We start from the raw sequence: 27,908 nt of genomic DNA on the forward strand, positions 1-27,908 counted from the left end.
GCTCTGAGCCCTACCATCCGTGGCATCCCATTGCAGGGGAGTCAGGGGAGTCTATATAAAAGAGGGATGTCATCTAGTATGGTTACCGAGGTTAAATGAAAATATTCGTGGCGCCGGTGGTGTCACAAAATGGGATTATTACTATTGGTTTCCTTTGTTAACTCATTACCCTCCGGAGGGACGCCCCTCAGTGAAGTCTGAGAAATTACCCATGTCTTTCGTTCTTATTTTATTCATATTCAAGGGAGGTTTTAGAATTCTAGGCTGCAACTTGCTAAGAGATAGCTGACTGTGAGGTGCCGGCTGCCACTTCTGAGGCAGAAATCGGGGGCTTCTATTTCACAAACCCTCCGTCAGGGCCTTTCTCCGTCCCCAGCCGCGGCCCTCAGGCCTCAGCCAGCGACAAGAGAACCTCAGGCGGCGGGTTCCGAGCCTCCCGCCTCCCACCTTCCGGAGCTAGCTAGAGCTTCCGAGACACGCGCCGCTCAGTGGGGAGAGGCCTCGGCCCCGCCCCTGTGCGTGTCCGCGTAGTTGCGCAGAGGCGTTTCCCGGGGCGTGCCGCGGTTGCTAGGCGACCACACCACTCCCCTTCCCGCCCCTGCTGCTCCTCTGGCTGTTCTCGACCCCAGCCAGTCCCCAGCGAACGCGCGCGGAGCTGCAGGGTGTGCAAGAGAGTGTTAACCGAGGAAACGTCGCGGCCCGGGAGGTAGCCGCCCCAGCGCAGGTGGACGCTGCTCGCCTGACCGTCCAACCGCCGCCCCTCCCTCCGGGGGTCCCGAGCTGACGGATGGGAGGCACAGCTCGCGGGCCCGGGCGGAAGGATGCGGGGCCGCCAGGAGCCGGCCTCCCGCCCCAGCAGCGGAGGTAACGGCGCCGGGGGATAACGGTCTGGGACGCCCGAGTGAGCCGCTGAAACTGGCAGGCGAGGTCGGGGGGCGTGGATGGACTGGGCTGGAGGTTGAGCGAGCCCCCAAGCAGGAAGGACGAGGGAAGGGGTCTGACTCCCTCCCCGGGACTGGCCCACCCTCTTCCTCTCCATCAGCTCCCCTGCCCCCAGCCCAGCGCGGGAGTGGGCCAGAGCGGAGTTAGGGAAAGAAGAATTCCCACCATGGGGATTATTTCTGAAGTCCTAGATCGGGGGTATATGGTAAGGAACTCAGAAGCTGGGATTTTTTGTGGGGCTTTTTAGCAAACTGGGGGAGACAGGGAGCAATACCTTTTCAAATAAGCCCTGTTGCTCAGAGCAGATAACCAAGGGCTTTGCCGTGAGGGGTGTAGGTGAGGGGCTCTGCTGAGTAGGGCTTTCTGTGGATCGTGTTTTGAGAGATTCTCCACCTTGCATTGTATTTTACACCTTAATGGAGAGTACGGACCACCTGCCCACTTCATTTGCATGGAGACTACCTTTGGGTAATTTTCTTTGGCTATTTATAGGAAATCTTATAGGTCTTCAGTCTGTCTTTTTCTCTGTAAATGTGGACGTCTGTCCCATTTTGTTTGTTTTATTCATGCTGTTGGCAAAGAATCAGTCACAGCCAGAATTTTTGGTTCTTGTCAATGAAGCAGTTCCCGGTAAAGGCATAATTTTATCAGAATGTAAGCATGTTTTTTAAAAAGAGAACATTCCAAAAATATTTGTAGTGGGTTTTCTGTTTGGTTTTTGTTTTTCGTTTTTTTCTCTTTGTATTCCTATAACACATCGATTAAGAAAACTCTAGAACTAATTGGACAAAACAGTTTTTATAAGCCACTAAAATATTTCAGCATAGTTTTAAAGATTAAAAAAAATTCTTCCCTTGCAGCTGGCTCATTATCATTGTATTCATAGTCTATCATGTAAAAATGATACAATGAAATGCTGATGTGTGTTACTGGGAAATCCGTGTTCTTGGTGGCGGATGAAATACATTATTCAGAGCCATCTTGTGGATTAAATAAATCCTCTCCGTCTTTTGTGTTCCCTTACAGCGGTGGAGGCACAGTGTTAAAGAGCAGAGAAATGATCATTTGGCATTTAGCTTCCACCATCCACCAGAAAATTAAGTGGGTAAAGATGTGGAATCCAGTACATTTTGTAATTTAGAGAATCCCTATAGTATTTGCCGTAGAATTCACTGTATTTTTCTACAAGTTAGATAGATGTTAAGTAGGAAAGTAAATAAATAAAGAGAAAACAGCCCTAAGAAGGCCTTTTATTTCTTGCTTGTGAGACCCAGAAGTGCGTAGACTGGAACTACTCTTCCCTTTACAACATGTGGCCAACGGCTCAGAGAGGAAGGTAGAGTAGCCAGTGGTAGAGCTGAGATTAGAATCCAAGTCTCCGACTTGAAAATACAGTTCTCTGTCTTGTTTGTTTGTTCTGGTTAGATTTTAGGCTTCAGATTTCAACTAGCCTTCGTTTTCAAGTAGTAAGTTAAATGAGATTCTTTTGATAGCCCCTATTGTTAACAACATTCAGAAAGTAAGATTTATGTTAACGATTTCAAAATATAAACCTAGAAATGCTGTCCTTTCTTTAAAAATAAAAAAAGGAGGAAAAGTTGGGTTTCCTCTCTTCCTCTGCCAAATACCCCTGTGGTGTGTATTCAGTGCCAAAATGCAGTGTGGACATTTGTTTGTCTTAATTATTCTTTGTAGCAGATATGAAGCAGTTAAGACACAGGGTGTTTTGGAAATACAAATTTATATACTTCGGTTACTGACAGATTTTATCTGTAATCCTTTCAACTAGATTGGGTGATGGTGTCTATGATACCTTCGTGATGATAGATGAAACCAAATGCCCACCCTGTTCAAATGCACTCTGCAATCCTTCTGAACCACCTCTACCCAGAAGACTAAATGTAAGTAAATGAAGTAATTCTTTGAGCTCTAATGGGCCTGGAAAGGAGGAAGTGCTACTTTAAATGGTCAAGGGACAGTTACATCTCACTGGTAACCGAGGCTCTTATTTATTCACTTTTGGTTTCTCTTGACTTCCAATAACAATTTCTGTGGTCCAAGTTCAGCTTTTCAGAATGATTTTGATTTGGAACCCACCTATTCCTTTCAATCACTGGGGTAAATAGGGGAAAAAATGACATGCTACTTTTATCTAGATAGTGGTTATTTTTTTAATAGAATGATATGTGCAGTATATTATGATGGCTCATTTTAACAAGAACAAGAAACAGAAAATACCTCTGAACTTACAGATCTGCAGATTTTCCCTGCACGGTAGAAATGCAGTCCTAGCTTATTAGTATGCTTAAGAGAACCATTTTATAGATCATAAATAGAACTTGAACAATACATTTTGGTTTCGATGCATTTAATCATTTTGGAGCTTGCAGACATTTAGCTTTTGACACCGTTTTATGTTTAAGAGAATAAATTAATTCCCATTCCCTCGGCACTCATGGAGTGGTAGGGAGAGCAGGGTTTGGACAAGTTCCATGATAGGGAGAATCTCTCCTGTGACTTTAAAATTTGCTGCATGTATCATCAATGAACAAACTGAATAATTGAGTAGACTAATTTATCAATAATTCTCCTTCATATTTCTGTTTAAGACCTAAAATTATTTCTATGTAAAAAACTGCTTGCATTTTTCATAGTCCTTCCCAACGGTTTGTCAGCTTTTGCCATTAAAAATCAACCCCTTCACTACTTTCAAGGCTAATAATATTACAAAATACGGGCTACGTATATTTGGAAGGCTGGTCACCCTATTTTTAATCTCCTTTCTGAAGTGCAGTAAGTTTCCATTCTCCACAAGCTTATTTTTTTTAATATGTAAAAACCTCTAAGAGCTCCAGAACCACCTATATACTCCTTGTGTTGACTATCAGATTTCGTGGTTACTTGCTGACAATTAGCACATCTGTCTGGGAAACTTTTACAGTCGGTCATCATGTGACTTAAAGTCCATTTTAACTTTACTTCAGAGTTGGCCAGTGCTAATCACCATATAGTAGGGCAATTAAATTGTATGTTTCAGGATCAAAATGAATTTTTTTACTGTATGGTATTCAGAGTAACACAGCTTGCAAAACACAAGATTTTAGATTCTAAACCAATGGTGTCTTTGCAAATTTTGCTGAAAAAAGTGCTTTTGACCTCTTAGTAACACTTATAGTTCATTATGCCATGACTCCATTGTGAGACGCTATTGCTCATTTCACAGAGTCCTTTGGCTTCATTGTTTATCCAAGATGCCGTTACATTCTTGTTGTAAACTATAAATCGTCTGCTCATAGGCTTTTATTGGGTTAGCTTTGTGTTGCAGAGATTTAGGGTGGAGAGCGAGGGAGAGGGTGGTGTTCTATATCTGGATGAGAAGGATATTCCTTTTCTGAATTTCTCAGCAAGATCTTTAAGACTTGATTAACACAGTTGAAGATTCTATTTGAAGTGTCAAGAGTGCTCCAAATTGATCAGCTCGGTGCTTTGTGACCACCTAGAGGGGTGGGATAGGGAGGATGGGAGACGCAAGAGGGAGGAGATATAGGGATATATGTATATGTATAGCTGATTCACTTTGTTATAAAGCAGAAACTAACACACTATTGTAAAGCAATTATACTCCAATACAGGGGTGTTAAAAAAAAAAAAAAGAGTGCTCCAAATTAAAAATGTATATGAAGCATTCTTAAATAAAACATGATTAATCTGGCATTATTTGTCTCTCTGGATATAATTACATAGTTAAATATTTGAAGTCGATTGCAGACATTGGTCAGTTATTGTGATTATAACCCTAGACTAGAAATATATAGTGTTTTGTAACTACTTTAACATGTGTGAAAATTGTAGATTCTCCTAGAACAATGGAAGGAAGATTTTATTTATAGCACAGCAGACTTGATACATAATTGATTCAGACCAGTATTTGAGTTATTACAGGAAAGGAAAGAAAGCTAAGGCGAGAACCCCTCCCTGTGTGGAAAAAATCCTTTCTGGAATTCTTCAGATTCATTGGAGGTTCAAACCTTGACAGTCCACAGAGGACTAGACCTGAAGTGTCTCGTCCTGTTCTGGGAGCCACACTTGCAGAGAGACATAACGTGCAGCCCATAACGTGTTGAGAACGTGAATAGGATATAGTAAGGCAGCCTGACCCAGGCTGTGTGAGGTGGAGGATGTGATGGGGATGATGAGCCTAGAGAAAAAGTGGTGAAGGCAGGACAGCCCCTATTAGGCATCTGAAGGGCTTTAACATGGAAATTTGGACACTCCTGTGTAGTTCCGGAGGGCAAAATAAGACTTAATTTGCAGAGAGAGAGATCTAGGCTCACTTTAAGGAAAAACCATGAGTCAGGAAATCCAAATGGCATCCTTAATCTTATTGTAATAGTTCTGTGGAAATTAAATTTCTGTTCTTATTAACATTCTGTACCTGAGACCCTCTCTTTATCACAAACAGAAATGAATACCTCCAGAGCCAGCACAGCCTTACATGTAGGCAGAGTAGGTGAAATACCCAGGGGTGGACCCTGGACCACAAATACCTTTCCTACCAGCTTGTCATTGATGACTGCGGGTCCTAGAGAGTCATTCCCTTGGGTTAAGGCATTGATCTTGTTAAGGGGCAAATATCTCTGGAGAGATAACCCATTAAATTGCATGGCAAGTTGAAAGGAGGTTTTATGTGGGGGAGAAAGTGGGTGAGGTGTTTCCATGCATCCTAAGGGAAGGCTGCTTGTGCAGGCCTTCATGGAGCAGAAGGCATAGTTAATGCCAGATGTCTGGTGGAGGGAGTCTGGAGCTGCAGAGGAAGGTACCACAGAGAGAAAAGCTAAGCTAAAAGGGGAAAGGGAGGGTGTATTGGAGTTTAAACAATATATTGAGAATTTTGCCGAATTGTTACCAGTGTTTTTAACATGTTTTATAGTTTCTGAGGGTCTTTCACATATATTATTAATTATAATTTGATTCACACAACATCCTGCAAGGAGGTATTATTATCCACATTTTAAAGATAAAGAAATTGAGGCTAAGAAACTGGGCTAAAGGTTAAACCTACCTGGGACCTACAGTTTTGGAGCAGTGTAGCCAGGACCCCAACCTAGGCCTTCTGACTTCACATTTCTTCAGAATGTGTCCCCAGGACTTTAGCAGTAAATATTTAGATGCATTTAGGTTAGGTAGTAAAAATTTAAGGAAAACTGGTTTAGATGCATGCAAATATTTGGTTTTGTTATGTAAATCTACCTAAAACCAAATAATTATAATTCCCTAGTTCAGCCAAACCTATCTCCTAATAGATTGTAGTGCCTTGAGGTAACCTGTTTTTTGGCACTTTTATAATTGTGAACAATTAGTGCTCATGTGAATGTTAGATGGATGGATGAGACCTTTTTTTTTCATCCCTAAAAACAGGAATGGTTATTTGACTTCATTGCTGATAAAAAAAAAAAAATGTTGCATTATATTTACATTTTAGCAAGGTGTTTAGGTTCTGTCTGCAAGCCTATTTTATTTTCTTGACTAATGATAGTTCTCTATTTTGGTATCAGAGATCTCTCCTGGTCTGTATCTTGCCTCTTTATTTAGAAACTCAATGCCAAAGTATGGCTACCGTTGTACTGGCTGCTTTGCTTATACGTAAGATGGTGCAGTGCCTCATTTTTGTAACGGTAGTACTATATAAATGTTTAAATTGATTAAATGACCTAAAAGAAGCAGGCAGAAACTAATGTCATGCTTTTATAACTAAATTAGGGGCTGTCTAAAGTATGCCAACACTTAATTTTTTTTCATCCCTTTTTTGTTTTTTATATTTTCATCTTTTATATTTCTATTTATATAGGTGATGGGTCAGGTGTTGTTTGCTTAGGTTATATTAAAATTCTACTTTTTAAATGGTTGGCCACTTTGGATCATTACCTTATAATTTGAGTTATATTTTAAGAGATCATAAATATAGCTCAGAGCTTCTCTGGAATTATCTACCCCTGATCATAGAGGCTCTCAATCATACAGATCAGGGGTACAGTTATTCAGGGTCTGTTAAGAAAAATAGTTGTTCTTTGAAGTATCCCAGACTTTTTTTTTTTTTTGCGGTACGCGGGCCTCTCACTGTTGTGGCCTCTCCCGTTGTGGAGCACAGGCTCCGGACGCACAGGCTCAGCGGCCATGGCTCATGGGCCCAGCCGCTCCGCGGCATGTGGGATCTTCCCAGACCGGGGCACGAACCCGTGTCCCCTGCATCAGCAGGCGGACTCTCAACCACTGCGCCACCAGGGAAGCCCAGCCCGACTTTTTTTTTTAAACAACAGATTTAGCACTTTTTTTCTTCTTTCCTTCTAGCACATTCTTACATTTTTCTTAGTATTTTTTTTAGTGTTTGGCTTTTTCGTTGTCTTTCCGTCCATCGAGTTTCAAAGAATCGTATTTCATTTCAGAGGTATTTAATAAGTAGAGTTTTCTTCTGTGGGTTATTGTTCCTTGCAGGAAAAGGTGATGCCAAATCAAGTAAAAAGAGTTGTATGCCTTTGTCACGTAGGCTTTTGTTGAGGGAGACTAGTGTATGTGTCTATGAGCAAGGGAGGGAGAGAGAAAGGAGACTCTTTGTCTTTAGGAGAGTTTTACAAGAAGCACCCTGGGGCCTTAGATTCTCACTGCTATTCATCAGATACATAAAGAATTGGCCTTGGTGATCTCAAGAGTTCTCTCTGGATTAGAAATTTTGTGATTCAATGACCTGAGTTAGAAAGATGTGATCATTTATTTGGGGACCCAGGAGTAGATGATGAGGCCTTGGTTGATTCCAGGCCAAGGTCAACGTTCAGCCCTACTGGAGAATAGTACAGGCACTAGGAGAACCTGGTACCAGGTTATGTTAATGTTCTGGACCAAGGTTCCGAAGACCTGGGGATCACTTCCTGCCTCTGTCCCTTTATCATTTACAGAACACTTTAATATGTATTAATTTGCTCCTGGTACATGCCCTTAAGATTTGGGAAGATACTTGAAACAGTTTGTAAACAATATAGGACAGTATATATATAACAAGTGCCAGATTACGCGGTAGACTCGAAAAGCTGCAGTTAAGATGTGAGTGGAGCCGTAGTTAGTATGGGCTTGGAGTAGTTCTAAGTGGAAGAGGGAGGACTAGCACTGGGCTTTGAAAGAGCGTAGGATTTGAGTGGATGGGGTGAAAAGATTCTCGGTAGGAAGACATACCAGTTAGAAGGAATCTAGCATGTTTCGGGTATGGTAAGATGACCGTCTTGTTTTGAACAAAGGGGAGGCCTATGTAGCGGGGTTGGGGTGGCCATAGCAGTCAGGGAACCTAAGGATTAACATAACACGAGTTTCTAGAGACTCCTGCTTTTCTTATCTCACTTTTGGGTCTTTTAACTACACAACTGGCATGTTTTGTTGTTTTGTTCAGTCAGGGGGACGATTCTTTCATTCTTCCACCGTTTTTAGTGACTCTAACATGGATTCACTTCTCTTTGCCGTAGATCACCACTGAGCATTTAACAAGAGATCCTACTCAGCGCTTTCTGAATGGAGGTGAGATGAAGGTAGAACAACTATTTCAAGAATTTGGCAACAGAAGATCTGATACTTTTCAGTCAGATGGCGTCAACGACTCTGAAAAATGCTCTCCTACAGTTTCTCAGGGTAAAAGTTCAGATAGTTTGAATACAGCAAAATCCAGCAGTTCATCCAAAGCCCCCAAAGTGTTGCCTCTGACTCCAGAACAAGCGCTGAAGCAATATAAACACCACCTCACTGCTTATGAGAAGCTGGAAATCATCAATTATCCAGAAATTTACTTTGTGGGTCCAAATGCCAAAAAAAGGCATGGAGTTATCGGTGGTCCCAATAATGGGGGTTATGATGATGCAGATGGGGCCTATATTCACGTGCCTCGAGACCATCTAGCTTATCGATACGAGGTGCTGAAAATTATTGGCAAGGGCAGTTTTGGGCAGGTAGCCCGGGTCTATGATCACAAACTTCGACAGTACGTGGCCCTGAAGATGGTACGCAATGAAAAGCGCTTCCATCGCCAAGCAGCCGAGGAGATCCGGATTTTGGAGCACCTTAAAAAGCAGGATAAAACCGGTAGCATGAACGTCATTCATATGCTGGAAAGTTTCACGTTCCGGAACCATGTTTGCATGGCCTTTGAGTTGCTGAGCATAGACCTGTATGAGCTCATTAAAAAAAACAAGTTCCAGGGTTTTAGCATCCAGTTGGTTCGCAAGTTTGCTCAATCCATCTTGCAATCCTTGGATGCCCTCCACAAAAACAAGATCATTCACTGTGACCTGAAGCCAGAAAACATTCTCCTGAAACACCATGGGCGCAGTGCGACTAAGGTCATTGACTTTGGGTCCAGCTGTTTTGAGTACCAGAAGCTCTACACATATATCCAGTCTCGGTTCTACAGAGCTCCAGAGATCATCTTAGGAAGCAGCTACAGCACGCCCATTGACATATGGAGTTTTGGCTGCATCCTTGCAGAACTTTTAACAGGACAGCCTCTCTTCCCTGGAGAGGATGAAGGAGACCAGCTGGCCTGTATGATGGAGCTTCTAGGGATGCCACCACCAAAACTCCTGGAGCAATGCAAACGTGCCAAGTACTTCATTAACTCCAAGGGCCTACCTCGCTACTGTTCCGTGACCACTCAGGCAGATGGGAGGGTTGTGCTTGTGGGAGGTTGTTCACGGAGGGGTAAGAAGCGGGGTCCCCCAGGCAGCAAAGACTGGGGGACAGCACTGAAGGGGTGTGATGATTACTTATTCATAGAGTTTTTGAAAAGGTGTCTTCACTGGGACCCCTCTGCCCGCCTGACCCCAGCTCAAGCACTAAGACACCCTTGGATTAGCAAGTCTGTGCCCAGACCTCTCACCATTGAAAAGGTGTCAGGCAAAAGGCTAGTAAATCCTGCAAATGCTTTCCAGGGCCTGGGTTCCAAGCTGCCTCCAGTTGTAGGAATAGCCAATAAGCTTAAAGCTAACTTAATGTCAGAAACCAGTAGTGGTATACCTCTGTGCAGTGTATTGCCAAAACTGATTAGCTAATGGACAGCTGGTGTGCTCAGAGATGATATGTAGGTATTTTTAATTATCTTGCAAACCTGAAAATGGAAAAAAAACCCAAGCCCATTCATGGATATGGTTTTGGTAGACTAGATATCTTTTTTTAACAAGGCAAAGCATTTTTATATGACTGTAAAAGAACTCTTGAAGGGCTAATTACCTAACCAGCTTGTATTGTCCATCCTGGGATACATAGTAAAAGGCACTTTATAGGTCAGTGCATCTTTTGTTATTATCGTCAGGTGTTCATCAACCTGTGTATTATTCTGTTGGTTTAAATCCCTTTCTCTCAAGGTAGACGATGTACCAGAAAGTATATCCTGAACATTCACTTCTAGTCTCCCTTGGCATCTGTTGCAGAGGGTTAATTTGGGACATGGCCGTAGTTATAGATGAGACTCAAAGCTAGATCTCTGGCGCCAGCAGCCTGTCCTGTGGGCTTATGCTAGGTGAAAGGGCTCACAGCAGAGTATGGGGTGGGGGAAGCTCCGGGAAGCTGTGGGTCCCCTAGAAAAGTCTCGTCACTGCTTCCAAGTGGCTCATTTCTCTGCCCTTCAATTCTGTGATGCCTGGTGTTTTTATTGTATGTTGTCGTTACTATTTTTATTTATTATTATTTTGCCACTGGTTTGTATCCTGGGCACTCAAAGCATTTTACAGACATCTTACCACTTCACAAAGTACTGGCTTTAAAACAAGTCATATGCATCCCTCCTCCCATCTCTAAGGAAGATAAAGAAGTTCTTGGCCCCAAATGACCCAGAACGTTAAAGGTAGAATCAGCCTGCAAACTGCAGTTCTGCATTTCCATGGACTCTTTCCTTATAAAAGTGATTGCTATCACATAACCCGAACTACAGCTTCATTGCTTTCGCTCCTCTTTCCAGCTATCTGCCACCTTAATGTGCCACAATTTTCTCACTTTCAGTTTAAACCGAAGACTATTCCCTAGACTGGGAGTGAGCTTCAGATATAAGAAGAAAATCCAGAAACTGGTGGTAATCCATTTCATTTTTTCTTCACTTCAACGTCCTCTCTTTTTCTCTGCTAAGATTTAAACAGTGAGGGCTGGTGATAAAACTACTTGCTAGCCAGATGCCTTATTCAGAAGGACGGTGAAAGGGACAGTAACTAACTCACTGCTGCAGTTTTGCTTTCTTCCCCCTGCCGTGTCTCTACTTCCACCCTCCTCCAAAACAAGAGTCCACCTGAACTCTGTCCCGACAGTGTGTCCTTCAGAGTAGACCGTTGCTTTCTCCAACACTGTTCTCAGGACTATCCAGTTCCATTTTTATGATAGAATTTAGTCTCTACAGATTCCATAAGGTCGGAACGAGGCTGTTTTTGTTGGGCAGCACAGTCACAAAAAGAAGGAAAATGCCATGGGCATGTTACTTAAGGAACCTGTGCCTTAACCAAAAGTATTCCTCACAGCACAGGCTGTGAGAACAAATGTCCAGAGCATGGCCCCAGCCTGTCAGGCACAAGGACCACAGGGCAGAGAAGGGTTCAGACTGTGACCTCAGCCTCTTAAAATGGGGATGTCCTGGTACTTCTGTGGACTGAGCAAGTGGACTATTTAAAACCTTAATTATTTCCCCTACCCCTAGTTTAGGGAAGGCAATGGCATATGCAGCTCCTTTCAGCCCCCTAACTCCTGCTGAGTGCTCGAACTTACAGAGAAGTTGTGTAAGCCTCCTGCCTTATCTAGGCAGAGCACATGGTGAGGTGGCCTTTCCAGTCGTTATCTGTGTGGGAGACCTGCTCTCTTAAGCAAACTGTGTTGAAAGGACTGCAACCCCAGACGCATCTGCCACGTGCAGGATTTCGATGTTTGTGTTGTCAGTGAGATGTCTCCTTGGTCAGCCAGCATTGTGTGTGACTTGGGAGAGAAGGGAGCCTGTGGCCGAGGTTGGCATGTGGTCTGTTTTTGTGTAGTGAATGGACCATGAGGTTACAGAACCTGGGCCAAGCGACAGGATATAGACAACCCATGACATTGTACCCATTCTAGAAAGCTCTGGGAGGGTGAATGGGTGTGTTTATGCCTAAATTTGGCAACCTAGAGGGTGACGCAGAGCAGAGTCATTCAAGTTGGCATGGCTGTCTTCTGCAGGCCGGTTCAAGTTCGGGGAGAGTGGGCTGCTCTAAAACATGGCGTTTGTACCAGATGGATTTGAGGAGGTTTATGAGTGTTTCAAGTTTAGGGACAATTGTAGTTTTTAGAAGCTGTCACCCTTTTTCTAGCCACTGTCAGATTTTTGCTTGGATCCCTGCCCAGCCATAGCACTGAATGACCAAATTGGATCAGAGTTAGTACAGAGATTCAGGCTGTGTCTTACGGTTGCTAGATTGTTCTTCAGCCATTTTATCATTTCAATTAAACAGGTCAAGTTGGTTGACTTTTTTTTTTTTTTAATATTTATTTATTTATTTGGTTGCACAGGGTCTTAGTTGTGGCAGGCGGGCTCCCTAGTTGCAGCTCGCGGGCTCCTTAGTTGCGGCTCGCCGGATCCTTAGTAGCAGCGTGTGGGCTCCTTAGTTGTGGCAGGCAGGCTCCTTAGTTTTGGCTTGCAGGCTTCTTAGTTGTGGCTCACCCGTTCCTTAGTTGTGACACGCGGGCTCCTTAGTTGTGGCATGCGAATTCTTAGTTGCAGCATGCATGTGGGATCTAGTTCCCTGATCAGGGCTCGAACCTGGGCCCCCTGCATTGGGAGCGTGGGGTCTTAACCACTGTGCCACCAGGAAAGTCCCACCTTCTTTTATTGATTTTTTGTTTTGTTTTTTTTTTTACAGTGTGGAGTTGGAGAGCAGAAAGGTACTCCAAGGTTTGTTCCTGGGTGTGGGTTTGGGGGGCTTGGAACTACATTTGTTGAATCACAGTAAATGAAGTAGTATGCACCATCATGAATGAGGAACACTCTGTATTGCTATTTGGAAACTGGATATGAGGCTCCCAATCTCAAAATCAATGCAACTTTCTCCAGGGGTCAGCTATTCAGAAAATCTTGGCTTCAATAGAAGGTCTAAGGTATATGGGCATTCAGGAGGATCTGCCCAGTCTTCCAGACAGAAACATTTCCACTATCGTGACAAAGGGATGAGGGCAGTTTGGCTGGGTTGCGTTGTTCCCTGAAGTGTGTGGGTAGAATGGCTTTTGTAGGTAGAAGGCAGGGACCAGGCTGATTCATCTTTGCAACACCCTCACTTGGGAGCAGCAGCCAGCACCTTCCCCACCCTTCACCACCACCATCATCACTCCCTCCTCATCTCACTTGGTTCCTCTGAATCTGGATCCCATGATTGTGTCTCGTTGGCATCCTCAATTCCCCTTCCTCCTTGCCCTTCTCACTGAACTAGCCTCATAATCCCTCAACATGGACCAATTATACATCTGGATTCTCACCTGCATTGTCCACTTTTGGGGGAAAAGATTGTTCAGTTGTGAAAATGGGTACCCCACAAAATACCAGGCAATGAACCTGCAGCATTATCTCATTTGCTACCTCTGCAGGACGGGAGTTATTATTATCCCCATTAACCAGATAAGAAAACTGAGGCTCGGTTAGTTCTTTTTCGATGGTAGATTTGAGGAGCATCTTGGGGAGATAGAATTATTTATGCCTTACTTGTTTGTCAGCTAAGAATAGCTGCTGCTATTTTAATTTTATAATGTCAGTGTCTTTTTGACGCCCCACCCATCTTGATTAAATTATCACTTTATTTGGTCAAGATTTTTTGGAGCCAATGAGAAGGATGACAGTAGAAACCAAAAGTGTTTGTTTTCCTTACATCTCTGAAGGTGACAAAATCTGGAAGAGGAAATGAGGGTGAAGTCCCAAGTTTCTGATTGAGCTCTAGGAATGAGGTGGCAGGTTTCTTTATATCATCTGTTATTATCATTGTCACTAGAATACAAAGGTCATTGAATCTTACTGCATGAGTTAGTTTTATCTTTAACCACTCAGCTCCAAGAGAATGCCAGAAACTGTCTGCTGATTCTCTTCGTGTGTCTTCTCCATATCTTACTTCTGGAGATGATGTTCAGGTTTTTTAAAGATAACAGTTTCTAAGTTGAGAAATGGGAGAAACCGTGTTCTAATGTATTCCTTGACTGGTCTGTGAGCACCGCCTTCCCAAAGCCTTGCCAGCTACTACATGGCTTGTCAGCAGTCCTTTGGATGTTTCCCAAAGTTCACTCCAATTCAGTAAGAGTCAGCAGTGAGGTGTAGCACACAACAGGGGCTTAGCAGGGAATGCAGAGATGGGTGGGTGATACGGTCCCAGCTCTTCCTGACCCAAACTTGCTGTGACTGACTTTTAGCCAGTCCACTTCAGTGTCTTCACTAGCAGGCAGTGGACTTCTCTTGCTACTCAGAGTGGGCTGTGGGCCAGACCAGCATCATCAGCATCTCCTGGAAATGCAGAGTGCCGGCCCCATCCTAGACCTTATCAATCAGAATCTGCACGTTAACAAGATTCCCAGGGGGTTCACACGCACATCAAAGTTTGAGAACTGGATTCTGAAATACACACTAACAACCGTCATTCTCCCCTTGCCCCAGGAACGAATAAAATAGTGAGGAGACCTGGGTTTGATGCCTGACTCCGAATATATTTCATCTCTGACTTGGGCAAGCTGCTTCCTCTGGAGCATCACAACATTGAGGTGTTTCTCCTGATTAAGGAGAATGGAGCTTAAACGCCCAACACCCACACAACTCTAACCCGACTTTTCTAATGGTAAAGTGAGAAAAGCCAGGCCGCAAAGAGTGGAGAGGGGTCACTGTTTTTCACTTTATTTTAATTTATAGGAAAATTTAAATACAATTCTAGGTGGAACTTTTAAACGTTTTTAAAAAATTATTTGAAAAAAAAAGCATTTAAGTCAGATCCATTTGGCTTTCCTTGCAACCTTCCCAAGCTCTTTCCATTCCCAACTGCCATCCAGGCAGGGACTCTCCTCACCCCTTTTATTGATTTTTAAATTTACAAAATCAACCGAGTTTCCAAACTGTTATTGACACAGTACAGAGCTGGGCAGGAATGTTTGTTTTATTTCATTCCTAAAATCATGTTTTTCTTTCAACATGGAAAATTGGCTAATCCAGTTAATACCTGCTCATTTTATTAGACTCCATCCCACTTTCTACGCTCACAGTGACTGATCTGTTCATCATGTGCCATCACGATTTCGCCTTGTGTTAGAGTGCGAGCTTCAAACGGGCATTCCCATTCATCATGAAGCTCTGCGTTAATCGGTTGTGATGCTCCCGAGCATGTGCAGATGATGCGGGTTCGTTTCCGTCCGTGTACCAGGAGTGTGCTCACCTCTTGTCTTCTTTCAAGTCGACCTATGTAGTCAATCTCCCATCTCTTCTTTTTGAGAGACGGTAATTGGAGAAGGGTTATGTGAGGCCACCTTCTTCTGGTCTGGTATTTGACACTGATAATAATGAAAAGAAAAATGCGACCATAACCTAACTATGATATAAAGATTCTGCTTCTGTCTCCCAGGGGCTCTGTGAAGAAGGAAAGAGTCTAACCCGCATCTCCTTTCCCAGATGAAATTAATTTATGACCATAGTAGTATACTTTATTCCTAGGTGTTTTAAGGTGCGGATTGGGACAGACAGGTTAGCTGGCTAATGTCATTATATTTTAGTTTTCATGACACTGAATCTGTTAAGAACGGGGTTTCTTGCGTGATCAAAAAACTGAACAAAAGATTAAACAAAAATTTCAACTGTGAAAGTCTGGATCTGTAGCAGCTGGTCATGTTGAAACTTTCTGTTTTGCTGAATTCCTAACTAGGCATAATTAAAGTTAAATGCGAAATTTTAGGTAGCAGCCGATAAATTGTTCTGGGATTTCCTAACAGAATGCTCCTACTACTTTAGTGAATCATGGAAAACTCTTTCTCATTTACTTTTGATTATTTCTCTTTCATCTATTATTCAATGTCATGAACACAGAAGTTGGAAGAGTGACAATGATTGTTCCAGACTGTGTCTGTATGCTTTTTCTCCTTTGAGAATTAAGCATAAGAGCTTATCCTTTGAACCAGGTAGAACTGCCGGAACACGCTCTCCTCTGTCTCTTCAGTCTCGCCAGAGGTGACCAGTCTGTACAGCCCTATAACTTAATATGCACAGAGCAACTGCAGGCATCCACAACGTGAACAACCTGGGTCTTCCAAACAAGGAGAGAGAGACAAGGCCAGGGATCAGCAAATCAAGGAAGAGTTGTCCTCTGCCAGGAATCAGCCTCTCAGTTTTTAATAACATTTTTAATATCCTCTTTTCAACATAACATGTCCCACTTTCACCTTCAAGCTGTGCTTCCTAAAGCCCAAGATTTTAAAAGAATTTACTTCCAAACCTGGCCTTCAACCAGAATGTGATTAGGGGTAATCCTCTCCAAGTGTCTGTCACATTATGCCCGCTAATTTCAGCGAGAAAAGTTTTTCAGTGAACCCAACCATGTAAGGACTAAAAGCTCTCTGGTCCCTGAGAGCCATAGCCCCTGAGATAAGCCAGAGCTACAAATATATCGTCTAGACTTTAAAGAAAGGATATGATTCTTAATATAGCTCAGCAACCACTAAGTGAAGCCCAAGCTCTCATAATTTTTTCTGTGACAGGAGAAGCCTGCCTGACAGTTGACTTGAAAGATTCTCACCTCTTCTGCTACCACAGAAATAAACTAAAAAGAAAGGACTCCCCTAAATCAGGCCAGATGGTGACCTGTGGCTATTTCAGCTCAGGATGTCAGCCTCTAAAGCATCAGGTTTGAATCATTTGTGATCATGGGATTCTATCATTGTTCACTTGAATTTGCTGACACACTTCCTCTGGAAAGCGCAGTTTGGCATGGATGAGTCAGTGTTTTTCTGTTTTTTTTTTAATTTTAGGTTGTTCGTTTTTTAAAAAATAAAAATTGCTTTGAGAATTTTTCAGCATCTCATAACTTTCAAAACCAAGGCTGACAACTTTCCCAGCAGGCCCTGAGTGCTATACTCTGAAATGTTCCCAGTGTGGTAGGCAAGTTATCAATCACTGAATTTTTAGGGCTGTGCTGCAGGTACAGCCTCTCTTAACTTGATGACAATGACAGAGAAAGAAAATGCTCGAAAAAGAAAATATTGGGATGAGAAAAGGAGTGGAATGAGAAACAGCCTTGTAGAGATTCATCCTATAATATCCTTTTAGTTCCCCAGAGCGCCTGTCCGTAAGCTCTGGCATTGTTGTAAAGAAGGGAGATTGGGAAACAGGCGCAGTACTCAGGGATGGCCTGCTTCCCGGAGCCCTCACAATCAGCTCTCCCATCAGGAGAGAGTTATCACGTTTACTCTCCTGGGGCCTAAGCTTAGCTTAAGGATGAGGTCTGGCGAGCAGTTTAAGGAATGCAGCTTATTTGGGAAGTTTCTGGGGTTTTTGTCTGCGGGTAAGTAAAGCTTAAGGGAACTGAGCAAATGGAAAGGGAAAGAATGTTTTTGGGGCCCTCAGGCACCTTAGCTGCTGCCTGCTTCTGATTGGCCCTGAGCCCTTCCTGCCCCGGCAACAGGAGCTAAGTGGACGCGGAAGAACTGCCTTCTGCCACCCTTGAATTGTCCCTTGGATTCTTGAATGGGCTTCCTGCTTTAGGAGAGCAGGGCCTAAAGCTAGAAAAGGACCTTCCCATAACTCACATGAAGCTGCTGCATGTTAGAAAAACTAACTTCGGCTGGAGAAACTACAGGCCAGGGGGAAATTAAAAGAACATAGCTGTTCAGATTTCCCCATGATCTAGTACACCCCAAGCCAGGACACTCCTATGGTTTTTTGTTCCGTTTAAGGCAAAAGCTTATCAGAGCTTAGAAAAGGCAGTGAAATGGCAATGAGAGCTCAAGGTGTGTTGTCCTTCGCCTTGCAATGTCCGGGAAGGCATCCGTCCAGAGGCACATGAACTGACTGTGGCTGGACGGTGCCAATGCTGAGGGCTGATCTTGACCTTTCTGTAGCATGCGTTTGGGTGCAATGCGCCCTGCTTGTTTACAGAGGCTGCTCAGCCCTGCCTCTGCAAGTGGCTGCTGACAGCTTCTGATGGCAAGCAGACTCAGGACACCCAATCCAAACCACCGCGGAAAATTCTTAATCATCCCTGGGGGAGATCCCTGGCCCAAACTAAACTCACCTCTGCCCTTCTGAAGCCCGTCCATACAGGCCTTCATTGGTGCATTTATTCTCTTGACAGTGACTTACTGAGCAACTGCTGTGTGTGTGAAAAAGTGCACTCGAGTGGCATTTGCCAGGGATGGAGCGCGCCAGCAGCACTGTCGACTGTTTGTTCAGAATTTTAAAAAGCCAGGCAGTGGAGTTAGAGAAAATGCCAAGTTATCCACAGTCCGTTCTGGTTTTAAAATTTGAATAAATCTGCAAGTGAATGGGGTGGGAAGGGGAGAGAGTTTCAGAAGAGAATGTTCTTAGTCTGCCGAGAGTTGGAGTCTTGTGTTCGGAGCTGAAGGCTGAGGAGGAAAGATGGTGTAGAGACACGCTATCCCCTTGCTACGTGGCTCTCACTTCCCTCTGTTTCTGACCTTGAAGATGAGATGGGGTCACCCTCGGGGTTCCTCCGACATGATTTCAGGTCAGGGGTGTGACGCTTGCTGTTCCCTCCTCAAACATCAATTCTATTTCTAAGTTGCCATCCAAAGCAACCCCGGGGGGAGGAGGAAACGACTGGCACCAGGCTTCCCCACCTCTCTTGCCTCTCTCTCCTTTATTTCCCTCGACAATAAGCTGGCTTGCGTTGCTGTTTTCTCTGGTTGCTTAATCAACATTCTTTACTTCTGTCCCATCATCAAACCCTGTCTGAGCCCAAGACTGAGGTGAATACATGGGATGGAGTCAGGAACTTCATCCCTGAGATCCTTTCCTACAGTTTTCGAGCAGCCGTCCCACACTGTCCTGGCCCCAGTGCCCTCTCAGTAAACCCTCGTCATCCAGGAGTCCCTTTCCTCTCTTTGAAACCCAGAGTCACTCTCTGCTTTCAAATGTCAGAGCGATTTCCAGGCAAAGCAGCATGAGTGACAGGGAGAAGGCTCCAGACCTCGCTAGGAGACCACAGGTGCTTCCCCTTGATCCTGCTAAAATAAGGGTCCAGGGTTTCCGTGGTGGCTCTTCCTGCAGGGAGAACTGTTTCCCAACTGCTGTGTCACACCCGACACCCCTGCTACCTCAACCTGGCAGCTGCATGGCAAAGAGTAATCCCTCCATTCTCGATTTAGTCCCAGCCTTCCATTCTACCACATCCAGAGGAGAGAGGTGCAACTTGAGTGGGGAAAGCCTGGGTGGGGCTGAGGCTGGAGGAGATGCCGCCGAGGCTGAGAGCTCTTCAACCACAGAGTCACAGTTTGTAAAGTCAGAAGCTGGAGCCCCGGGCTCTGGGAGCGTCCCCTCCCTGCCCCCAGCTGTGTGTTCTGCAGGGGCTCCCCCAGTGGGCACCAGGTCCCCCCTACCACCTTCTCTTCATTCTTTCAGTAAATGAATGTGCCAGGCAGTGTGCTGGGCGATTCACACGTGATTAAGACGTTTGTCCTTGCTCTCAAATTCAGTGGAAAGTTAAACTCTCGTGAAGAACTGACATACGATGGGATACGTATGACGATAGACGCAGACTAGATGCCCTATGGAGTCTCCTCCTGTCCAACCCCCCAAAAGAAGAAGGGTAGGGGTGGACATCAGCAAAGGGTTTTTGTGGTGACTGCCCTGTCCATCACTAGCCATGACCATTTCCCCCACTGACCACCCACTATCTACGCTGCCTCCTGCCTCAGTGACCGTGGGTGAATGGTGCCCAGGCTCTTCGAAACTGAGAATGTGCGAGACTGAGGCCCAAACTGGAGAGAGCAAATACCCATGTCCCTTTGGTCAGTAGCAGAGCCAAGGTTTGGAGCCAGACTCTCCACTGCTGCTATCAAAAAGCCATGCCCCGTTCAACACCTGGCCTCCATGCAGTGTTTACACCGCGCTCCCAGCAACCCTCCTTCCCCAGTCCCCAACCAACTCCCCAAAGGTGCCAGAATGGGGGGGTTATTTTTACCCACAGGGTTGGGAAAGGGGCAAAGGCTGAGGCTGGGGCAGTTCAGTGGCGCCAGCTGAGGCTCAAATACAATGAAAAAGCCCCACCCTTCCAGCTCTGCCTGAAGGGAACCCAGCAGGAGATAAATAGCGCTGTGTGCCCTGCCTGCAGGGCTGGCCTGCATGTGTCTGCCTGGATGAGAGCCGGTCACATGAGCCGAAGCTGCTTAAAAAGAGCTCCGGTAATCTCCCGGCTCAAGTGTCTCCTCTGGCATGGGAAGCTACGTGGGCAAGGGTGCCAGCTCTTCTTCATGGGGCCTGGGTGGGCAGGGACGAGCAGGGGGAAGGGGCAATTCGGGCCAGGGAGAGAGGCGGCCAGTGGGCCTTGACTCCAGGCAAAACCATCAGTCCGCAGGTCCGGGCACTGGGACAGGGTGATAAGTCTGGTGAGGGCTGTGTGGATGGAGAAGTCGAAGGGAGAAACGCTTGGCAAAAGTTCCCTGATCAGGTCTTAATATGGCCAAAGCCATTGTTGCCAGCACACCCCTTGCCCCCTGGTATGTGTGTGTACACCGCCCCACCCACTGTATAACTTTTCTCTCCCATAGCTTTGTCCCCCTGCATGCATTCCTGCCCCACCTCCAACCCCCGCACCTCCCCCAGCTCAGAATGTCAGCATCCCTCTCGCTTCAGCAGTGCACCTGACCCTGCTCCCTTCTCCCGCCCACCGGCTCCTGTGACACAGGCCGGTGGCTGCTTCCCTCCAGGCCTCAGTTTCCCTCCAGGCTGCATGTTTCAGACCTGGTCCTCAGGGCTCTCCAGGCAAACTAGGGCAGCACACAGAGAGGCTCCCGAGAGGAGAGTTTTTACTCTGGAACTGATCTTTTACTGAAGTCCCTGAACTAGGTGAAATGATTCAGCAAAGCTCAGGACCTTCTTGTTCAGATACGAGTTCCCTGAGATGTTGGGGAGGCTTGAGCCAAGACACTCATTTGCTCAGATCCTCCTGGTGAGAAAACACCTTGTGTAGAATGGCTGGAAGCGTGTAACCCCATTGCAGTGGGGTGGCTAGATAGCAGCCTGGGGATAACAAGGAGACGAAACTTGTTCTCTGCAGGACCCCACGGTGCTGCGGAATGGGGAGGCCAAGGGAACAGGTTGACCTCGAGGAGCCTGAATAGGGTGATGGCCCGGGGGTGGGCAGGCGGGGCTCACTCAACAGCTCTGGAGATTCTTACTGACTAGATAGATGGTTGATTGTTCAAGGGGGAAATCGGGACCTCCCCCCACCCCCAAAAAAACAAAAAACACTCCCAGTCAGCAAATCTAACTGGTCCAGAAAAACACTGACCATATAGGGAGGCAACAGGATCATTTGTGATGTCAAGAACTATCCTGGAACTCCAAACTCCGCAGAGTTTCCTCCTAAGGTTGGGGCCAGATGCCCGCATTCTCTGGCTGGAAAATTTATGAAATCAGTGGGGGATTGGGACATAGGCAGAAACATCTAAGTTCTTGTAATTAATACATTTGCTTCTGAGCCAACTTCAGGCACCAGTGTAGAGCAGGATCTGAAAAAGCCAGAGAGGCACCAAGCTACACATGAGGATGAAAAAGTTTCCTATGGATACTGGGTCCAGTCCCCCCTCAAACACGGAGGAATTGGGGAGAGTCTGATGAAGAGGCCACTTACAAAATGTGGACAAGCACACAGGCATAGCCTCATGGCCAAGAGAACCTTAGAGAACATGGCTGTGGGTGAGGCTGCAGGAGAGGCCCCTCTACAGGAGGCCCTTTGTAGAGGAAGGTGGCCCTGCCAACCTCTGGCCAGCAAGGAGGAACCAAGGGGACAAATATGCTGCCATCTCCTTTCACTCCTGTGCCTCCATTGACCAAACCTAACCAAAGCCAAAGGACGGGAGAGTCTGACTGGTGCAGTCCCAAAAGGCCAACTCCCTGGGGCACAGAGCACAGTGGAGAAGGCTGGGGAGTGGATCCAGAGGGGCAGAGTAGGTACAACAGTCTCCATGATCCTAAGCAAGCAATTTCATCAGCATCAATGAACGTTTTTGGAGCATGGAACATGCACCAGCACTGTGCCACCCACCTGGGGTAAAACTTCAAGAACCTGGGACTCCTGGGGAGGCAGGAGCAGGAGTGTCCAGGGAAGCCTTCTTGGAGGAAGTAGGAATGTGAGATGGGGCCGGAGGAGAGGTGAGACAAGGGCTGGGAGTTCTTTCCTTCTGGTAGCAGAATGCCACTTTGCAACTGGATGCGTCCCAAGGTCAAGTTTCAGATCTTCTATCCCTGAGATTTTACATCCTAGCCATGGCCAAAGACACCCACCTGACCGGGGCTGTCTTAGTCCACACGTTACTTCTCATCTCCCCTGGGAAGGATCCATTTGCCGAACTGTTTATTTTCCCCCTGGAGTTTCTGAGGACAGGTTTCTCCACCTCCAAGAGTGATGTCCTAATTCATCAGTAAAAATTCACTTGGACTTCCCTGGTGGCTCAGTGGTTAAGAATCCACCTGCCAATGCAGGGGACATGGGTTCGATCCCTGGTCCAGGAAGATCCCACATGCTGCAGAGCAACTAAGCCCGTGCGCCATAACCACTGAGCCCGCTGTGCTGCAAATACTGAAGCCCGTGCACCTAGAGCCTGTGCTCCGCAGCAAGAGAAGCCACTGTGATGAGAAGCCCACACACTGCAACAAAGAGTAGCCCCCGCTCGCCGCAACTAGAGAAAGCCCGCGCCCAGCAATGAAGACCCAATGCAGCCAAAAATAAATAAATAAAAATAAAATAAAATAATATTAGATGATCAGGAAAACTAAAGGGAAAAAAACATTGTTTAAAAAAAAAATTCACTGAACTCCATGCTGGGAGTACGGGTGAATAAAACACACTGCTTGCCCTCAGGAGGTCATATTTTACACAGAACAGAGACATGTAAAAAAATTATTAGAATGTGTTTGACAGGAGGTGTCATGGAGTATGATCCAAGTTCTAGGGAAGCACAGCAGAGAAAGTGACTAATTCCTGGAGGTGTTAAAAAAAGACTTCAGAGAGGTAATATTTGTACTGCAAGTCCATTAATGGGTAGAATTTGCTAGGCTGAGAAGGGAATTCCTGGCGGAGGACTTGAAGTGTGTTGAGACAGCAAGAGGTGAAAAGGGATGGTGAAAAACTCAGGATGGCTAGTGTATAGGATGGCAGGAATTGAATCTGGTGAAAAAGGTTTGGGCTGGTTTAAAGGGTCATTAGGAGTACAGTTAAGGATTTTGTCAGTTAGGCAGACAAATAAGGAACCAAAGGATGTTTTAATGTAGAGAAGTAATATGATGAGTTTTCTTTTTGGAAAGAAAGTAATTTTCTGGAAGGAAACAGTATTTGTTCAAATGCAGGTAGTGGAATGTGAACTAGGGGTCAGGTACCCCTGCTCCCACCCCACATCCTACCCCCGGCACCCTCCCCGACTCCTGCCATTTTTCTCCAGAGACCAATCTATATTTGGTCTGCTGTTGCTGCTCTGACTTTGCAACAAATAAGCCAAATAAATCAGCTTGTTTCTTCTAGGACAACGTGGGATGAGAATACCCAAGAAGATATTTCCCCTTCTTTCAGATTTGATCCCATCCCCTAATTTGATGACCCAGGGAATGGGATGGAACCTTAACTGGAACAGCCAGCCTATGGGACTTAGGACCTGACAATCCTAGAATAACCAGCCAACCCCAGAGCTTTTCAGCCTCCCTGCGGTTCCTTCCAAACTTTGTGGCTATTCCTCCAGGTCTTAGCTGAAAAACACCAAAAATAGGCCAGCTCTTTTCAATTTAATTAGCCATTCCTCTGAGGACACCAGATGGAATGAAGCAGAGACAGATGCATTGGGGGCAAGGAGGGGTGGGAGTCGATGTTAAATGGGGTTGTCTCATGAGCCCAAACTCACCTCCACAAAGGGTGCCTCTTAAAGCAAGGAGCCCAAGAGGCAGATGAAGGGGCTCCAGCCCTCGGGCTCACAGGCAGGGGTCTGTTGCTCTCAGGCCTGGTCTGCGAGGCAGCCAGAGGATGGAATCAGGTACCTGGGTCTCCTGGGCAGGAGAAGGAAGCCGCCTCCCTCCACAGGGGCTAATGCACAGTTGGCCTGCCCCGAGGGGGTTCATCTGCCCTCACCTGGCTCCTGTCTCGGTGGCTGTAGGCAGCCCACACTGAGAGCCTTGTGACAGTCAGGCGCGGTGCTGGAGTTTATTTCTGGAGCTCTTTAAGAGCGGGGGAAACAGCCAGCTGTCTGGGACCAGATGATCCCTGCAGTGCCTTCCTTATCTAAGAGTGAGGTTTGATAAGTAAATGCAGGCAGCTCTGGGGCAAGGGAGAGCTAAAATGACCCTTAGAGCCTTAGGGGGTCTCACCCTTAGCATGTACCTTCTCAGCACTGCAGAGACCACAGATGTGGAGCAACTGCCCCCTCTGGTGGTGAATACAGGGATAAAGTTACACTGCCCCCTCTGGTGGTGAGTGAAGGGATAAAGCCACTTCACCCTCTACCTTGGTACGCAGCAGGTTCTTCTAAGCTCAAAAAAAAAAAAAAAAAAAAAAAGGGATAACTGGAGAGTCCCTCTAGCTCCCTCTCTATTTCCTGATTGCAGTTATGGCCCCTAGCCAGGATCTTCTTTCAATTTTACAGATTGACATATTTAGTGGAAAAAACACTGGAGCTATGCTGTGAATAGCAGCCTGGTTCCAATGAGAACATAGAGTCTCTTTTCCTTTTTGCTCCACGGAGGAAAAGAACTACCTGTTTGTAACTTTAGTCAAGCCTAGCACTTTCCATATTTGTAACGTGGAGATGATGGAGACACTGCCTGCCCACCCTCCAGAGGGGCCACTGCCTCTCCTAGTGTTGCAGGTAGGAAGTGGGGAGTCATTGTATGTATGGGGAAGGGGGGCACTTCCTGATCCTGGGACCCAGTTAGTCCCATTGCTGGGGTGGTCTTCCCTGTTGGAAGCTGGCTGTCACTCCAGCCTGGACCAAGACACCCCACATGGCTCAGACCCTCGTGGCTGCCAGACTCCTTGCATCCTGGTCAGGAAGTCACTTTTTCCAGCTGCCCAGGGCTGCCTGCCAGGGAAGGTCAGAGTGACCTGGTGATTGTGGCGCTCAGGCTGGAAAGACAAAGTCCTGGGTCTATTTTGTTGTTACTGTTGTCACTTAGTCTGTATGATTTACAATTATTTTTAGGAACCTTACTGGACATTTTAAAAATGTGCACTGTGACTCTATCTATCAGACACAGGATGCTATTGGTGGGAAACAAGCCAGAAGAATAAACTCTATGCTTCAACTACGGTTGTGACTCTTTCCATGTGTAAATTAATTGAGGTTTTGCTACTGTTTCTCCCCTTCCTTCCTCCCTCCCTCCCTCCCTTCCTTCCTTTTTGTACTGATAGCTCAAAACTAAAATGAATTGAGTGCATGAATGCTCTGAATGGTTAATTCTTTGGATAGGTGTATATTTAGGAGCAATGTTGCACAGTGTGTTTCAAGATTATTTTCAAGACTTTATTTTGCTAAGTGCACTTAAAATTTTTTCATTGTGATAAGATGTATATATCATGAAATTTACAATGTTAACCCTTTTTTTTTTTTTTTTTTTTTGCGGTATGCGGGCCTCTCACTGCTGTGGCCTCTCCCGTTGCGGAGCACAGGCTCCGGACGCGCAGGCTCAGCGGCCATGGCTCACGGGCCCAGCCGCTCTGCGGCATGTGGGATCTTCCCGGACCGGGGCACGAACCCGCGTCCCCTGCATCGGCAGGCGGACTCTCAACCACTGCGCCACCAGGGAAGCCCTAACCATTTTTAAAGTGTACAATTCTGAGGCATTAAAGGACATTTATAATGTTGTGCAACTACCACCACTATCCATCTCCACAACTTTTTCATGATCCCCAAAAGAAACTCTATACCGGGCCTCTTTTTAACACTGGACCCTGGAAGAGACTGCTAGAGTCCAGTTTGACCACTGAACTTCTTGGTGACTCTCCCTTCTACTGTTCTTCCTAGCCTGGGCAGAAAAGTAGTGTCCACCATGTTCTGGCCCCTTCCCCAGTGGCAATTCGTCAGATACGGACAACAGCAGAGAAAGAAGCTATGGCTGCCTTGGTTTCCTACAGTTGCAGAATTCTGTAGCCAGAAGAGACCCCTAGAGGTCTTTTGAACACCCCTCCCCAAAGCAGAACCACAGCTAACCTACAGCCTAGCTCTGTGTCTGACATATAATGGGCTCAAATAAAGATTTGTTTAATGAATGAATGAGCCTGTACAGATAGATCACTATCCCTGGAAAGGAGACTTCATGGCTGTTCACGGTCATAGGGAGATGACAAAGCACGTGCTTTAGGGTCGGAAAGATCTGGGTTCAAGTGCGGGCTCTGTGCCTTACAAAATATGCAGCTAGGTTTTTCTTTGTTAGGTCACAAACGGGAACAATTCTTACCTTATGGTGTGAGGCCTGAATGAGGCAATGTATATGACGTATTTTACCTTAGAGTAGGTAGAAGTTCAATTACGCTAATTCTCTTTCCCTTCTACCTACGAGAGGATCTCACAGATGCATTTCCAGAAACGACTTTCTCCTTTTTGATTCCATTTCTTATTGGCTCCTTTTTTGTCAGGTTCTCTGACAAAGAAGAAAGAGCACCTTCCCCATCTTCCCCATTGTCTGAGCTCTGACCTCAGCCTTTTAAAGTTGGAATTTTAATAATGAGAAACCATGAAAGGGGAATGTTGCTTTCCCCTTATCTGACATTGAGCCTCCCGATTTCTATTTTATTGGATATGGTGGTTGTGATTTATTTGTTCATGTTACGCGTTTTTTCTCTCCTTCCACCCACTCCCCATACACAATTACCCACACAGGCCACTCCTCTCATCCTTTAAACTAAACTTTCACATCTTTTACTATTTCCAAATCCAAAACCTTGGTTCCACTCCCCTGGGACAGAGGACATAGGGCTTATTATGGACCCCAGGTTTTAATAGTAACAAGATCCTATCAATCATTCATTGGAGGCAATGCAGTTATATGGCTTCTGCAGTGAGTTTGCTGGGGAAGGGAAGAGGAGAAAAGGGGCAGGTGTCAGGGAGAGGCAGGCCTGAGGGCCAAGGATACTTAAGTGTGTTACAGGATCAGGAGAAAGAGTCAGTTGAGTGGGAGTGGGGCAAATACTGTCAGTTACCTACTCAAAACCCATACCCCTTTTTCTTCCCTTGGGGAGCGTTCCTCCCTCCAGGCAGGGGAGGAGTTGGAGAAATTCCACTTCCTCTGTCCAGTGATTGGTTGAGGATGAGCATGTGACCCACTTCTGGCCAATGAGATATAAGGGGGAATCTGTGGAGGTTCTCTGGAAATATGTTTTCCCATGATAAATAAGACAGTCACCGGAGGGAAAAAAAGAAGCATTTAAAATTTATTTGTATTCTCTCTTTCACTCCTGCCTCTTTCCTTGCTCAGTTGAACCATGTCCTCTGAGGATGAGAAACTTGGAGCTGCTGCAGCCTCCTTGGAAGAGTGAAGGGATGAGCTAGCTGGAGGGTGACATCCAGTCCGCTGAGGATGGCAATACAGGAGGATGGTAGGCCATGGATCCTTGATGGTACTTGACGAATTTGTTGAGCTGCTGAGAAACCTGAGATCACCTCTGTTAGGTCTTATTAAGAAACTCTTACCTGCTTTATGGGTTAAACCACTGCTGGTTACCTTTCCAGCTGAGTTCATCCTTACTGATATGGGGAGGTTGTTA

The 27,908-nt window shown here is 45.7% G+C and overlaps 1 protein-coding gene across 5 annotated transcripts; it reads left to right on the plus strand.

Moving 5' to 3' along the window:
* The first annotated feature begins 599 nt into the window (after positions 1 to 599).
* Positions 600 to 27,896, plus strand: DYRK3 (dual specificity tyrosine phosphorylation regulated kinase 3). Of its 5 annotated transcripts, XM_049713115.1 has the most exons (6): positions 600 to 864; positions 2,732 to 2,843; positions 8,451 to 9,580; positions 10,972 to 11,041; positions 12,840 to 12,871; positions 27,620 to 27,896. In XM_049713115.1, exons 1-6 carry the CDS (start codon positions 788 to 790, stop codon positions 27,621 to 27,623), a joined length of 1,425 nt encoding a protein of 474 aa, XP_049569072.1. In that variant the 5' UTR covers positions 600 to 787; the 3' UTR covers positions 27,624 to 27,896. The 5 variants fall into 5 exon arrangements, with proteins under 5 accessions (XP_049569072.1, XP_033266403.1, XP_004282472.1 ...); XM_033410512.2 differs by lacking the exon at positions 27,620 to 27,896 and having other exon boundaries at positions 12,840 to 16,994; XM_049713107.1 differs by lacking the exons at positions 600 to 864; positions 10,972 to 11,041; positions 12,840 to 12,871; positions 27,620 to 27,896 and adding exons at positions 1,142 to 1,147; positions 1,365 to 1,410 and having other exon boundaries at positions 8,451 to 10,260.
* The last annotated feature ends 12 nt before the right edge of the window (positions 27,897 to 27,908 follow it).

This window comes from Orcinus orca, chromosome 1 (assembly GCF_937001465.1).
Source record: "Orcinus orca chromosome 1, mOrcOrc1.1, whole genome shotgun sequence".
Classification (NCBI taxonomy): Eukaryota; Metazoa; Chordata; class Mammalia; order Artiodactyla; family Delphinidae; genus Orcinus; species Orcinus orca.

Excerpts from the sequence above, each read along its gene's own strand:
- DYRK3 (XM_004282424.4), top strand. The coding sequence starts at position 788 with ATGGGAGGCACAGCTCGCGGGCCCGGGCGGAAGGATGCGGGGCCGCCA. Across the intron at positions 865-2,731 it reads CTCCCGCCCCAGCAGCGGAG|ATTGGGTGATGGTGTCTATG; the intron begins GTAACGGCGCCG and ends CCTTTCAACTAG. Across the intron at positions 2,844-8,450 it reads CTCTACCCAGAAGACTAAAT|ATCACCACTGAGCATTTAAC; the intron begins GTAAGTAAATGA and ends TCTTTGCCGTAG.